At 42.1% G+C, this 14,051-nt stretch overlaps 1 protein-coding gene across 1 annotated transcript in view; it reads left to right on the top strand.

The window, feature by feature from the left end:
- LOC128941563 (phospholipid-transporting ATPase ID-like) overlaps positions 1 to 14,051 on the top strand; it is a 63,848-nt gene that overhangs the window by 20,732 nt on the left and 29,065 nt on the right. The window contains exons 3-10 of the mRNA XM_054283398.1: positions 1,147 to 1,260; positions 3,357 to 3,455; positions 4,334 to 4,395; positions 5,932 to 6,004; positions 6,182 to 6,252; positions 7,382 to 7,464; positions 11,221 to 11,379; positions 12,080 to 12,168. Coding sequence (XP_054139373.1) covers positions 1,147 to 1,260; positions 3,357 to 3,455; positions 4,334 to 4,395; positions 5,932 to 6,004; positions 6,182 to 6,252; positions 7,382 to 7,464; positions 11,221 to 11,379; positions 12,080 to 12,168 — 750 coding nt within the window. The remainder of the gene's footprint in view (positions 1 to 1,146; positions 1,261 to 3,356; positions 3,456 to 4,333; positions 4,396 to 5,931; positions 6,005 to 6,181; positions 6,253 to 7,381; positions 7,465 to 11,220; positions 11,380 to 12,079; positions 12,169 to 14,051) is intronic.

The raw sequence follows: 14,051 nt of genomic DNA, 5'->3' as shown, positions 1-14,051 counted from the left end.
GCAAGGATAAGAAGTGGGCTGTGATTCATACTTAGTAGCTTCTGTCCTCCCACCAGCTTACCAATATCTAAAGGCCATTACAAATACCACAATCACCATTTTCTCTCCTGTTGAACCAGCATATTTATTATGGAATTCAGGTGTGCTTCATGTCTGCCTCCTTGTGCTGTCACACCTTAGGTTCCCTGGAAGGGGGTTCATGGACATTGTCTGGAGACCCTCTAGGGGGAACAATTTATGGTGTTCTCACAATAGGGGGGATTCATCCTTCCAGAACTAAACCTGGACCTTTAAACATCATATGGAAAGATGGTCTAGTGCACCTGAAAACTAAAGGGACAGCAGTAGCTGGTGGGTCAGTAGGATGCATTGAAACCTGTCTGGCTGGTGGCACATATTGGACCAGACTGGTCAATCATCTTTGGGTAAGAAAATACCCCATTCTGCAATATCAAGCTTAAGTCTTTCTGTGGTTTGCAAAAGACAGACTGGGGAGTAACCACTTCTTGTGGCTAGAGGGGCCACCTGAAATTAGAAAAGGAAACTGAAAATAGGGAACAAAGCTGCAGCTCACTTACTGAAACAGTGAGTTCTTGTATAAGGGACTATTTGCACAATACCACATCCAAGTGATTTTTGTGGAGTAGAAACAAGCCACCCGTTGAAGCTGCTGAGCTGAAAGTTTTCTGAATGTGCTGAAAATGATAATAATAATGTCATATTCTGCTCCTGGGAGGACGTATACCTCTTGTAGGGTTGTCCAGCCAATGGGTATTTCAAAGCATCTGGCAAAAAGCATCAGAAAAATTGCTGTCTTCTGGTTACAGTTCTCAATTTTCTATGTGCACTGTGTAAGTAAGAAGACTATTAATAAAGGGAAGATGTTGTGAGCAACAACATACAAGTTTATCTACCTGCAGCAGCACTGGCATAAACCAAGCATCATGTTTTCACCCATTCCAAGAGGAATTCTCTGTTTATCCAGATTTGGCATGATTGTATGGAGAAAAAGGAAATGCTTTTTGAGCTGCTGTTGGGAACAATGCTATTGCTAAATATAAGCAAGTAAGACACAGTTGAAATGTGTTGTGCTGTAATTTTGTTTCCTGTTTCACCAATCCTTATTTTCATTTTTTTTCCCTACAGAACAATTCAATTAAAACATCGAAATACAATTTCTTCACTTTCCTGCCTCTCAACCTGTTTGAGCAGTTTCAGCGAATAGCCAATGCTTACTTCCTTTTCTTGCTGATTTTGCAGGTATGAAATCACTGTGCTGTTTCCAGCAGATTGTTCTCTGTTATCAAAGCCAGTCTGTGTTTGACAGGTGTAATGAAGTGCAAGCTATAGTCCTGGTGTGAATTAGCATCTTAGTAAAATCTTACAGTACATAGAAAGTAGAGCAGAAAAAAGCAATTTTCTCTTTTACCTTTTTATATGAGGGTTTGAACTAAATGAAGGAAAAAAAGTTAATTAGTTTTCAACAAATTGTGCAACTTTTTCATGCCCTGCCCTACTGTCCCTTTGTGTCTATCTCTGAGTGCTCCTGGCTGTCCTCAGTTTTGCATTACTTATTCATCCTGTAGTGTAAAGCCAAGTTGTGTCTTACCCACAGATTTTAAGGTAAAATCCACAGGCAGTCACAAAGGAAAACAGCAAGAAGGACACCACATTTGCAACCTGTGGTGTTTCCCTGGGAAGGAGGGAGTTAACATCAGCAAGGCTCAAGGTTTTGGCTAGTTTGCATAAAGCTGGATATGCTGCTCCCCTCTCCAGGGTGAGGGAGGTGCCCAGTATGGAGTGTGTCAGACCCTGGCAGCACTGTTGAACCCTGTGGATTGCAATGGCATTGTGTTGCACTTTGCTCATCCCTGCTGCTAATGATACCCTGAAAGCTGAACGCACCGGATAAAATGATATCAGGATTTCTGCCCCTTTGCCCCTTGCTGTGTACTCTGCCATTGCTGACTCATATCAGAATACACATTATCAAAAGAAGGTTATAATTTTGATTATGTTTCAAGCTTAATGTTTTAAAGTTGATCATTTCACTGCACACAAATTTGCAAAAAACCATCACAAATGATTTTTTTTTTTTTCAATTTCAGCTCAAAAAAGCATAGGTGAAATGTGGTTAAGCCTTCAGTATACCACACATGATCCGTTTTGCTTATTTGCAGGAAATGAATTTTTGAAATTACAGCGCATCTATGTTTTTCAAGAGAAGGTGCCTTTTCAGCTGAGCTGGGAGCACAGTTCCTGCGTTGTTGTGCTGCACTCTAGCTGTTTGTCTGTCAAATTCATACTATTTCAAAGTATTTGCCTTAAATTATTCCACTGTGTGTTTTGCTAGGCCATCTAGGGTTGACTATATATAAGAGCACACAGCTTTTTCTTTACATCAAGATAGCCTAAAGAGGGCAGGCATTAGTCTACATGTTCCTCACTCCATCCCTGTGGGACTATTCCTGCCTCAGGAGTGGATATGATGGGCAGGCTGTGGGGACTCTGTCTCTCCCTCCTTTGTCACAGAGCAGTGGGACATGCATTTTCCAAGGGAGGTGAGAAGGCAGCAGTTGCAGCCTGTACAGCTGAGCAGGGCTATGGTGCCTGTAGGATCTGGGCTATGACAGTGCATAAATGTTAATTTTACAACGCACATGGAGTTGACAATTCCCAGATCCACACTGAGGGACACACTAATGCTGGTTTCACGTTGCTCCCACCCCTACTGCACTTCTAGAGGAAGGGGAGAACTGTGTGGGGGTGAGGCATCTCCCTCTGCTTGACTGACAGCCTAACAGAATCACCTTCAACTCTTTGGTCCTCTCACTGTCAAAGATGTAGGAAACAAAAGCGGCTGTGCTGCTCCTGGGACAGCAAGGTCAGCCCTGGCAACAGCTTACATTGTCCATTGATGCAAAATTTACTTCAGCAAAATGTTAGAAGCTACTGAAACAAAGAACAGAAGCTTTTGAGGGCTCTGCACAGCTGGTTTTGCTCAGACAGCTCTTGAGTCCCTCGCAGCAGTCTTGCCCATGTCAGTACTTCCAAAGAAATACCCTGGGGATTTGGCAATCCTGATTCTGCAAACAACAATAAAGAGCAACCCACTACACTTTCTGACAGCTCAATTTTTCTAACTTTAATTATAGCTTGTTTTGGAAGGAAAACATGGGTTCCCTGGCTCTCCCACCTTTGGAGGGGGGCGGATCACATATCAGAGATGGAGCTACATTTGTGTCTTTATTCTATATTCAGGTATCATAAAAAGATGTTGTCTGCAGCTTGATTAGGAAACAGTGATTTTCTGAACTGACAGGAAATGTCTTAACTCAGATCTTTTCTTCCTACAGTTGATTCCTCAGATTTCCTCACTGGCCTGGTTTACAACAGTGGTGCCCCTGGTGCTGGTGCTGGCTGTATCAGGAGTCAAGGATGCCATTGATGATTTTGTAAGATCTGTATTTCTGACCTGTACTTTGGAGTGGGTCTGTGATTCTTCAGCACAGTAACTGAAATAAACTGCTTAAACTCAGCTGGTGGCAGGCACTAAGATGGGGTCTGAAATTAAGTCCCCAAAATCTACAGTTTGTTACTGAAACAGGAGCTAGAATTTCCAAATTGCTGAACAGCCCAGCAGCTCCATTGACTTTCTCTGAAACTGCTCACCATGTCTGAAAATGTGATCACTCATAGATATGTCTGGATGCAGGCACAGAAATCTTTTCTTAGGCTTCCACTTTGGAGAACTCATCCTCTGTCATCTAGTACAATGTAGATGGAAAAAAATTTGGTAGGAAGCAAGTGCTCAACCCACTTGTGATTTTTTAAACTTGCTCCGCTTTGGCCAAAGTCTGCTGTCATCAGAACTAATGGTCAAAAGCCCAATTGACTTCACAGAGTGATATTAGAACTGTTTAGTATCTGATTTTCTCTCATTATTAAAATGATTTTGATGTCCAATGGAGCAATGCCAGAACATCAGTGACCACTTTCCATATGAGAGCAGAGGAATGAATTTCTCTGGTGTTTACAGACTAAGGTGGGTGGGAGCAATGCCAGCTGAGTCAGAGCTGTGCTAAAGTGACATGTAAGGCTCTATCCCCCTTCTTCTCTCCAAGAGCAAGCCCTTGCCTGTTGCCCTTTGCAGTCTGGTTATGCTCTGTGTCACTGCCATAAACATGTGCTGGACACTGACTCAGCTGTGACCCTAATCTGCCTGACCCATTCAGGCAGCTGGATGGAAATCCAGAATGTTAATGAACTGCCTAGGGCTCCTGAGTGTTTGTTTTCCTGGAAATGCCTTTTAACCTTCTGATCCAATTTTCAGAATCGACACAAAAGCGACAAACACGTCAACAACCGCCCAGTCCAGGTCCTGATCAATGGCATGTAAGTCCTTTTTGCTGTAGTTCTCGCAGGGAAAAGCATTTTATTAGTAAATATTTTTGATTTTTTGTGTGTATGTGTGCACGATTCTCAAGGAACACTAACAGTTTAAAACTGAATTGTGTTTCATGCCACTAGTTCATGCAGTTTTGGACTATGTGTCTGATTAATGAACCCTAGACACAGTACCAGAATCTGTGCAGGCATTATGGCTGTGACCTTGTGCTGACAAAAACTAAACTCTTTCTCAGTTCCTGGGTGTTTATGTTTAAGTAAGAATTTCAGTGTCTTGTATTATTTTACTCCTTACCCCAAAAGTAACATGCAGAACTATCTTCTGGGTCCATTTATATCATAGCATTTCTTTTGCATTAAGCAAAACTAGGCATTATCAACAAGATATTTCAAATTAAGAAGCTGGAATATCTCCTTCATACACTTCATTATTCTTTGAGTGTGTGTAGCACTTCTGGCTTAGATGTACCCAAAACATTTCAGCTGCGTGCTTTGGACATTGTACTGCTAGTTCTTTCCTGCAGAAAAAATAGCAGAGACTTTGGCTTTCGTGGCAGACAGATGTGCTTGCAGCTCCATGGAGTCCAACTAAGCATAGGACACAGCTGTAGACAGCTGGGAAATACTTTGTGACTTTTTTCCACACTATAGATAGCAGTATGTTGTGTAAACTCCAACAGATTACCAAACAATTAAGAATATAAGTGGAAACTGAAGAATAGGGACATAGTTTTTTGTGCTCTCTGCTAAGTAAACCAGATTCTTAGTTTACTGTGTACTAGTTACTGTGTCTAGGAAACAAAATTTGACACAGAAATTTTATAATGTTGTGCCTTTTTCAAAATCTGGAAACCACAGATCCTGTCCAGCTCTAACCAATACTGAATAAGCAAGATCAAACTGAGTTCAAGCTTGAGCTCTCAGTCCTGTTTTGAGACTGATCTTTCTCACCTCTAGAATTTTCATATACAGCTATCTTGTCTGTGTTGGTGCCTGCAGTTTAGCTGGCTTCCTGTGTGCACATCTGGCTTGGTGCTGTGAAGACCACTGCAGACATGGCTCAGACAGTCAAGTGCACAGCCAAAGCACCTGCACTGACCTTCCTGGAAGCTGGCTACTCTTGCTTTTCGCACACCCAGAAAACCTTACACAATCTGCGGTTTTCCCAGATGAAGTCTTTCACACAAAGCAGAGAGAGTTTTTTGAGGCAAAGTGGCCCTTTAAGAAAAGGAAGGAAGGGAGTAGTCACTGCAGAGACAAGGACAAGGACAGTGCACATGGACTGCACTGCTGTTTTGGGGGTTGGTCTCAAACCAGCATGGGTCAGCCCAAACAGTACTTTTATTGATTTTTACTGCTATTTTTTTGCACTGTGGTGATCCCCCAGCTTAATATGGATCATGGCAGGCCCTGCTCCCAAGTCTTGATGGCACCTACAGTCTGGCCCCAGGAGCAGAGCTAAGTTCCCCACTTTCCCAAGTGGCATTTGCTGTATGTGCTTACTTACTAGAGGTTTCCTTGCAGGTTAAAGGAGCAAAAATGGATGAATGTCCAAGTGGGGGATATAATAAAACTAGAAAACAACAACTTTGTGACAGTGAGTACCGTTTGTCTCTATCCTGATCACAGCTAATCTCTGCCACTCTTATCACTCACAAGAAGATCAGTGGTAGTGATGATGTGGCAGTAACCGCAAGCAGCAGTGCTTCGCAGTGCCTGCTGACTGTGTGAATTCATGCCAAGTCTGTCTGTCTGTCTGTCTGTCTGTGCTCAGGCTGATCTCCTGTTGCTGTCGAGCAGTGAGCCACACAGCCTGACGTACATCGAGACAGCTGAGCTGGATGGGTAAGTGATCCTGGCCCTGGAGTGCAACCCCTGCCACCACTGCAAAGCCACCTTCCTGGGGACCCTGGGTGCAGCAGGCACACCTGCCAGAGCTTTGGTAGCAAGAGTTTAATTTCATGTAGAATAAACATTGGATAGGTATCTTGAAAATAAAGTCGTCTGTTGGATACTTTTGCTTCTTGAGTGCAAACGTCATGTGAGGAGGGGACTTGACTTTTCAGTGACAGCTCTTCTAACACTGAGAGTTAGTTAGACACATGTCCCTGCAATATCCCCATGTGAAGCTGTTGCTTTTTTCTCCTCTAGTATTTTCCTTGAGACAGATTATCTGGGCGAAATAATCATAATGAATAACTGGTAATTTCCTTTAGTCTGTTGTAGAATAATATCAGTGCAAGCACACAGCAAAGGCTTCCAAATGCTGCCCACTCCAGGACACAACTGGCTACAAAACCAGAGGGCTGCAACTTGTATTAATTGGAATAAACTGGAGCTGACTCATCTTTATGATCCAGTTTGCATTACCTTTTCTGCATTGCCCAGAGCTAGCAGCAGTCTGAGTGACTAAGCAAAACTAGAGATTCTAAGAAATTGTGTCGCTCCCAAGACCCTACAGACAGCCCTCTGGACTTTACTCATCTGATTTCTGCTTAAAATAGGTTTGTAGTTTTCATACGCACTAGTGCCACTTCTAAGAGGCCCTGAACTAATGCAGTATTCTTTTGACATTGCATTTCCAGCTCCCCAGCTAGCTAGTCCCAGGACTGAAGTAATCTTCCAGATCAGAATACCATGGGAGAAAAGATTCAGAGCTCTCCTACATGCTTAGATACCTTGGATTTAAATGCGTCATGAGTGACAGGGTAGAGAGTGCACGGCTCTGTGTGAAATTAAGAAGACAGAGCCACTTCATCTTTGATACTATTCCTCAGAATTCCTCTGAATGCCTGTCAGTGCAACTGAAAGAGACAATCTACCCCCTTTGGCCAGGTGAAACAGATGTACAGTATCACAGTCCATCAGATGGCTAAGGAAGACTGTCCTCAAGAGCAGAAGTGATTTTCAAGGAGAGTTTTCAGTTCACATATGACTTTCAGTTCATGTTTTTTTCTTATATTGTTCACCACAGTGAAACAAACCTGAAGGTGAAGCAGGCACTGACAGTCACTGCAGAGCTTGGAGAAGACCTTCAGAAGTTGACAGAGTTCAATGGTGAGTATAAATGGAAAATCTACTTTACAGATGATTTGCCCAAATTACAGAGAGTGGTTGAGATTCTTCCTTCTAAGCTATCCCTTGCTAGGTGTTCTCTGCAAACAGTGCCAGCAAAACAGAACAGGCCCTCTGCAGTCTGTACAGCAGGTATCAACACCACCAGCAAAGGAAAAGGTCCCTCTTTGCTTGCAGGTCGTGGTGCCATGCGTGGCTATAACCTGACTCTACCTTGGTGGCAATTCTTCTGGATGGACACTTTTCTTCTGTGTCTGTCTGCACAAATTGAGACTACCCACCTTGAAAGCCAGCACAAGAGTTCACATAACTGCACTATGGAAAATGTTTTCCCAAAACCTTATGCTTAGTTCTGGTCTCAAAACATTTTCACACTGCACTTTCACACTGATGTAGCAATGCTGATGCACTGATTACATTTATCTTCTGATCAGTGGCACTTCCCAGACACCACACAGACCTGAGGACTAAGTGTGCACACAGGACAGGTGACTGAAGCCTCACCCTGAAGCTGTTCCTTTTCTCTCTCAATGAAAAAATAAAGACTGAGTTTTAAAATATCTAAAGGCAAGCATTATAGATGTGCTAAACAAGAAACAAGTCCTTTCGCAGCGCTGTTTTCTGTACCAAATGCAAAATTAGAATAGGATAGGATAGGATAGGATAGGATAGGATAGAATAGAATAGAATAGAATAGAATAGAATAGAATAGAATAGAATGTTTTAATTGGAAGGGATCTACAATGATCGTCTAGTCCAACTGCCTGACCACTTCAGGGCTGACCAAAAATTAAAGTGTGTTTTTAAGGTCATTGTCAAAATGCCTCTTAAACCTGACAGGCTGGGGGCATCCATCACCTCTCTGTTCCAGTGAATGGTCACCCTCTCAGTAAAGAAATGTTTCCTAAGAGGCCCAGTCTGAACCTCTTTTGGTGCAACTTCAACCATTCCCATGTGTCCTGTCACTGGATACCAGAGAATACTTAGCAGCACCTACAGAGAAAGGAGCTAGACCTGTCAAACCCAGAATACTCCATCATCTCACACATCATCTGTCTGTGGAGAGATGATGAGGGAACAGACCAAGTGGTGTTAGTCACGTTCTGCACTGCTCTGCTGGCTTGGATATGAGGTCAAGACTACAGGAGGAGTTATTATGGAAAAGGGTGGAATGAGTGCTGATGTCCTTGGAATGCCTTAAGGATTGCAGGCTCTCAGGAAATACTTTTAGATATAGAGGAAAAATAATTTTAGAAAAAAGAAGTTTTTGAAATAAGTAGATGATTCCAGGACAAGTGGTGGGGATGTGGCAGAGAGCATAGCTGAGGCTGTCTCTGGTAGAGTTCCTTTTGCCTTCTTTGTTGAGGTTTTATGCAATAATATGTGTGAGTTTTGCCAAGTGTCAGCTCAGTACATGAGGATTTCTTTGAAATTATGGCTGAGGTTCTGGGTGTTCTAGGTCTTGAGAAATATGTTTTTATGTGTACAGTTAGATGCTTAATGTTAATAATTGGAGTGGCAAGCCTTAATTATTTTCCTGAGCAGGCTGAAGTGTCTATCAATTTGTAAGCAAAATCTTAATCTTAGATAATCTTTCAAGCATGCTTAGCTTGATGGTTATCTAAGGGCACAGTGTTCTTGGAAGTGCTTAATTAAAAAAACATTTAAAAAAATTTGCAAAATGCAGAATTTTCTTATTGGATATTTATTTATTCTCTAAATCTCTATTTTACTTATGTTGTAAATAAAAGTGGCCTCTTCACAATACTTGAAATGAATAAAATGTTTCCCAGGATGATTTATATTTGACAGTGTACTGGGAAGAGTGCCTGGAATCAGACCCAGCCTTGCATTTCCCTCAGCAAACCTCAGTAGAAATATTTAAATATTTATGTAACTCTTTATCTAATTACTTTTTAAGACAGGAAGAGAGGACAGGGTTGTGCAGCTAATACAGGCACTCAGTGGAATGCTTAATGTGAGTTATGATGTTTGTTTGATGATTCAGATAAGGAGGATGCTTGCAAAACACTGAATTTCTTTGTTCGATTTGGGCAACTGGGAGACCAGAAAGGCAACAATACTTTTCAGTTACCCTCTACTTACCACAGTTGACTTGGCACTATTTAACTCTTTCAGCTGAAATGCTTCCCAGATCTCTTATTGCTGTTACTGGGTGAGGGGGACAGGAGGCATGGTGCCTGGCTGTGGTGCCTTCACTTGCAGAGCTGCTGGGCTCAGTGCAGATGCCCTGGGGGCACCTTTAGAGCTTCTCACTCTTTGGTGGTCAGTCTCATTTAGATTAATCCCTTCTGATCTCAAAATCAGCATGCCAGAAGCCCAGACCCACCTGCTCATGGGAAAGCAGATGGGGACACTCAAGGTGCTCACAGGAGCATTGTCCCACAGCAGGCACGGTGTTCTTGGTGGGAGACCATGCCCTGGGTTTGCTTTGCATTGTGCTGTTCGAGGTTCCAGTGCAAAGACCCTGTTTCATTTGTGCTTTTCAAGGTGTTTGTGAGGGTGGCAGTGAGACGGGCCTGATCACTAGAGACTTTCAGAAACGATGGGGCACAGATCTGGTCCTTGCTGGGCTAACCAGATGATAAAGTAGAAGAGCAGCACATTTGTTAGTATGAATTCTCATGCCATATGTGTCGTTGAATTTCCTAATTATTCAATCTTTCATGTGTGATGGTTAGTCTGCCCTAGATTAGAGCTGCTTTTTTGATCATTTGCACAATGTTTGATTTTAAATCTGTAGTGGTGAAGACAGTCATGACACTTAAAGCTGTACTTTTCTTCTGGACTCCTCTGGATTTTGTTTCCAGTCTCTTGAGCCTGGTGTGTAAATTTGGGAGCAGCTAGAAGAACTGTACTCTCTGCAAATGCTAGTATTTTAGTAGGTATTTATAGCCTGTGATGAAAATAACTGCTGATTAAGTGAACAGACTGAACTCTTAGATTGCCTTTCAGTAAGGCATATTTGTATTTTCCAGTTCTCAATACATCCACAGGGCCCTGCTTTGAATCTTTAAATGTCAGGTGCAGCGATTGATTTAAATAGTCATTTTTATACTGAGGTATCTGAACACATTTTATTACAAGAAATAAATATAAAGCGTGGAAATAGACACTTCAATCACTTACAGTGTCTGCTCAGTGGTCAAAGAAGGTAGTGGTATCTTTTAATGCACTCCTGGGACTTGAGTTATAAAACACATGAAATTAAAAATCAGTGAACAAAGACACCACAGTTAATTACTCTTCTGCAGCCTTTAGGCTATGATTCTATTCGCTTGGGCTCCTGCAGTTGAGGGAAAATGAAGTAGGAAAAAAGGTGATGTCAGCACTTTTAACTAAAGTTATTCAGTGACATCCTACCACTATGAACTTGCTGTGAATGGATTGAAAGTATGTTGCTGGTTCAACATTTCTTCTCCACCCATATAGAAGCTGTGGAAACTTTGTTTTGTGCTCTACCAATAAAAAATTGCTGTGTTCAAAGAATTGGATAAATGCAGGTTCACTGTGGTCCCTTCAATTATGAGATGAATATGGGGAAGAAGCAACATCTCAGAACATCAGTAAATGTAAGATATAGAATGGGAATGACAGGGTTAGGAGTCAGCTGTAACTAGAGTGTGAAATATTGTCTGGGGAGCAGCTGGGAATGCAGTATTGATGACACCTTTCTGGACCTAGATTTCCATTTTTGCTTTTACATTCTTTTTACAGGAGAAATCAGATGTGAGGCACCAAACAACAAACTGGATAAATTCACAGGAACTCTTACTCTTCGGGGAGAGAAATATGCCCTGGACAATGAGAAGATGTTGCTGAGGGGCTGTACTATCAGGAACACAGAGTGGTGCTTTGGGCTCGTTATTTATGCTGGTAGGTAAAAAACTGACGTGCTGATTGCAGAGCCCAGCAGCGCTAGGGTGGGGATACATCACACCCAGCATGCACAAAGGAAGCAAGTATTTATGTTTCTACCAGGTACAACAAGAAAAAACTTTCTTGTTTCAGAAATCGCTCAACAAAGTACATGAGGGGAGTTTTGATCGATGACCAAGAAAGACTGTAACAATTAAATTTGGTTAAGAATTCTCTCAAGTGTATTGAAATAAACACTCTGTATCATTTCTATGTGATTTTCATCCACATTGGAATATCAGGGTCATCAATAATATTATTGATTAGATAGATACTTTTCATGAGCCTAGTCCTTGTATTGTTTCTGTACTCTAGACATGTGAAAAAATGCATAATATGTCACCAATAACATATCAATACCAAATATGCTGGGAAAAGTGATTAAACATGAAAAGAAGGGTTGAATGTTAAAAGAAAAGAGTTGAGTCAAAGTCCAGATTTAGTGGTTTTATGTGACTCTCTCCATATAATCTCAGACGAAATGACTTAAACTGTTTCTGCCCAAGTTTCCCACTAGCATTCTTAAACTGTGTGTACCTGACTTCATGAGAGCTGTGATGGTTATTTATGCTGAAAAGCACAGTGGGGCCTCAGAGGGAATCAGCTTTAGAACAGCTAAGCTTTATTACTAAAATTAACAAGTGTGCTTCATCTCCAGGGCCAGACACGAAACTGATGCAGAACAGCGGAAAAACAACTTTTAAGCGAACAAGCATCGATCGGCTCATGAATGTCCTTGTGCTGGTGGTAAGTCTGATTAATGTCTTCCTTTCTTCAGATGTGTTCATCATTTCCAGATGCTCCACCTCTCTGTCCACACAAATGGGGGAATATCAGAAGTGACTAATGATAAAAAGAAAAAGTACATCATAATTTATTAGCAGCCGGAGCTCTGCAGTGCCTCTGCCAGCCCATCTTGCAAAGCAAGGCCATTACATTGACAGAATTAAGGACTTTCCTTCTGAACTTGTCATTTACTCTGCTCTCCCTTTTCCCCCCTGCATTTTTGCATGAGAAATATTTTGAAGCCTACAAAGCCCTTTTTTCCTTCTAGTAATTTTGTCATTTTCTATTTAAATAAACATTAGCAGTTCTCTCTCTTCCTCCTGATTTCTTGGCATCTCTGGTGATATCTGCATAGGACTTGGTAATTGAGTTTGCTAATTTACATGATGCCAGCCCCTGACTTAACACGTTAGGGTAAATTATTAGACATGGTCTCATTAATGCTCAGAAGCTGGTGTTTTAAGCAGCAGGGAAATTTGAGAACACTAATCTTACATAGCAGGCACTGTTCTCAGACTGGAAAACAGATTGAATTTGAGGGTTAAGCTCATCAGTGGTTTTAACAAATGGCAAATACTTCCAGGCAGAAATAGTGATAGTCTTCTTTCACAGACTTTCTCAAGATTTTACTGCTTGAGTTCAAAGCCACTCAGGGAAGGAAGACATACACTCTGACACTATTTTAATCAATGTTGCTTGAAGAAAAGGGCTTTCACTTCAGATTTTATTTCCCCTTGAGTGCAAATTTGTCATGCTTTCCTATGCATGTTGCACCACCTTCAGTTTATGACACTGGGAAGGTCTGGTGGTCAGTGCTCACTGTTCCTGCTTCTTCCCTACTACCCTTGCTCTCCAGATCACCCTAGCAGCCAGCTGGGACAGGACCCATTCCCAGGCACTGGAACAAGCCCTGGAAGAGGCATCCAGCAGAAGTCTGTGCATTACAGCAAGGCTGTGCTGAGCTCTCCCTGCCCTCTCTGGCTTCATGCCTCCTCAACACAGGAGCTTAGATCACAAACATCTCCAGGGTGACACCACCCTCCAGCCTCCACATTTCATCTCAGCCTCTGTATTCCTGGTTTTTTTCTTTGGATCCCAAAAGTCCTTTAGGTGAGCCTAGAGATGCCCAGCAGTGCCACAGCACAGAGAGCCACTCCAGGGTTAACTTCAATTCTTCTTGAGGCCTTGCTCTCAGTGTGCAGTAAGGACATGCCCTTAATTTTAATAATCTTGCACCAATCTCTACCACAGGAAAATCTTGGTTTATCAAGCTTAGTTATCATCAGCTTGTCTCCCTCAGTGTTTTTCTTCCCTTTCTCCCCTTAAGTGGATAGCAAAACCAAACAAAGTTTGGGCCTCTTACACTCAAAATTTTTCAAGCATTTGAAGAATTTCACATTTTGTTAGGTGTTCTGATAGGTTCTGGAGAGGAGAATGGGCTGTGGAGGGATCCACAGGGCACAGAAACAGAGCAGAGGAAAACTGAACTGAGAATCTAGAATTTAATGTTCAATTAAGATTTGCTGAATCTCCTTTCACAAGCCAAGGGTCCCACCCAGGACTTTCAATCTGTTTGGCCTCTCTTTATAAAAACAAATGAGATGAATTTACCTCCTGGCTCTGTTTTAAAAAAAACTGAGCAAGTTGCAGCCGATTGCATCAGCCTCTGCCTGAGTTCTCGGGCGCTAGAGGAGCCAAGGGTGTGTTTGTCTCCTTTACACATTTTTAAGAAACCTAAAATTTTGGTGTCTAAGTAAAGCTCTGTCATACATTAAACACCAGACTCTTTGCACACCTAAGGGGATGTGGGCACTGGGTTTTTCCAGCTCACTGGGTGGTCGAAG

This window comes from Melozone crissalis, unplaced genomic scaffold (assembly GCF_028551555.1).
Source record: "Melozone crissalis strain CALT ecotype California unplaced genomic scaffold, PUWL_Pcris_2 ptg000036l_1, whole genome shotgun sequence".
Taxonomy (NCBI): Eukaryota; Metazoa; Chordata; class Aves; order Passeriformes; family Passerellidae; genus Melozone; species Melozone crissalis.
This window is presented reverse-complemented; position numbering and strand designations above follow the sequence as displayed.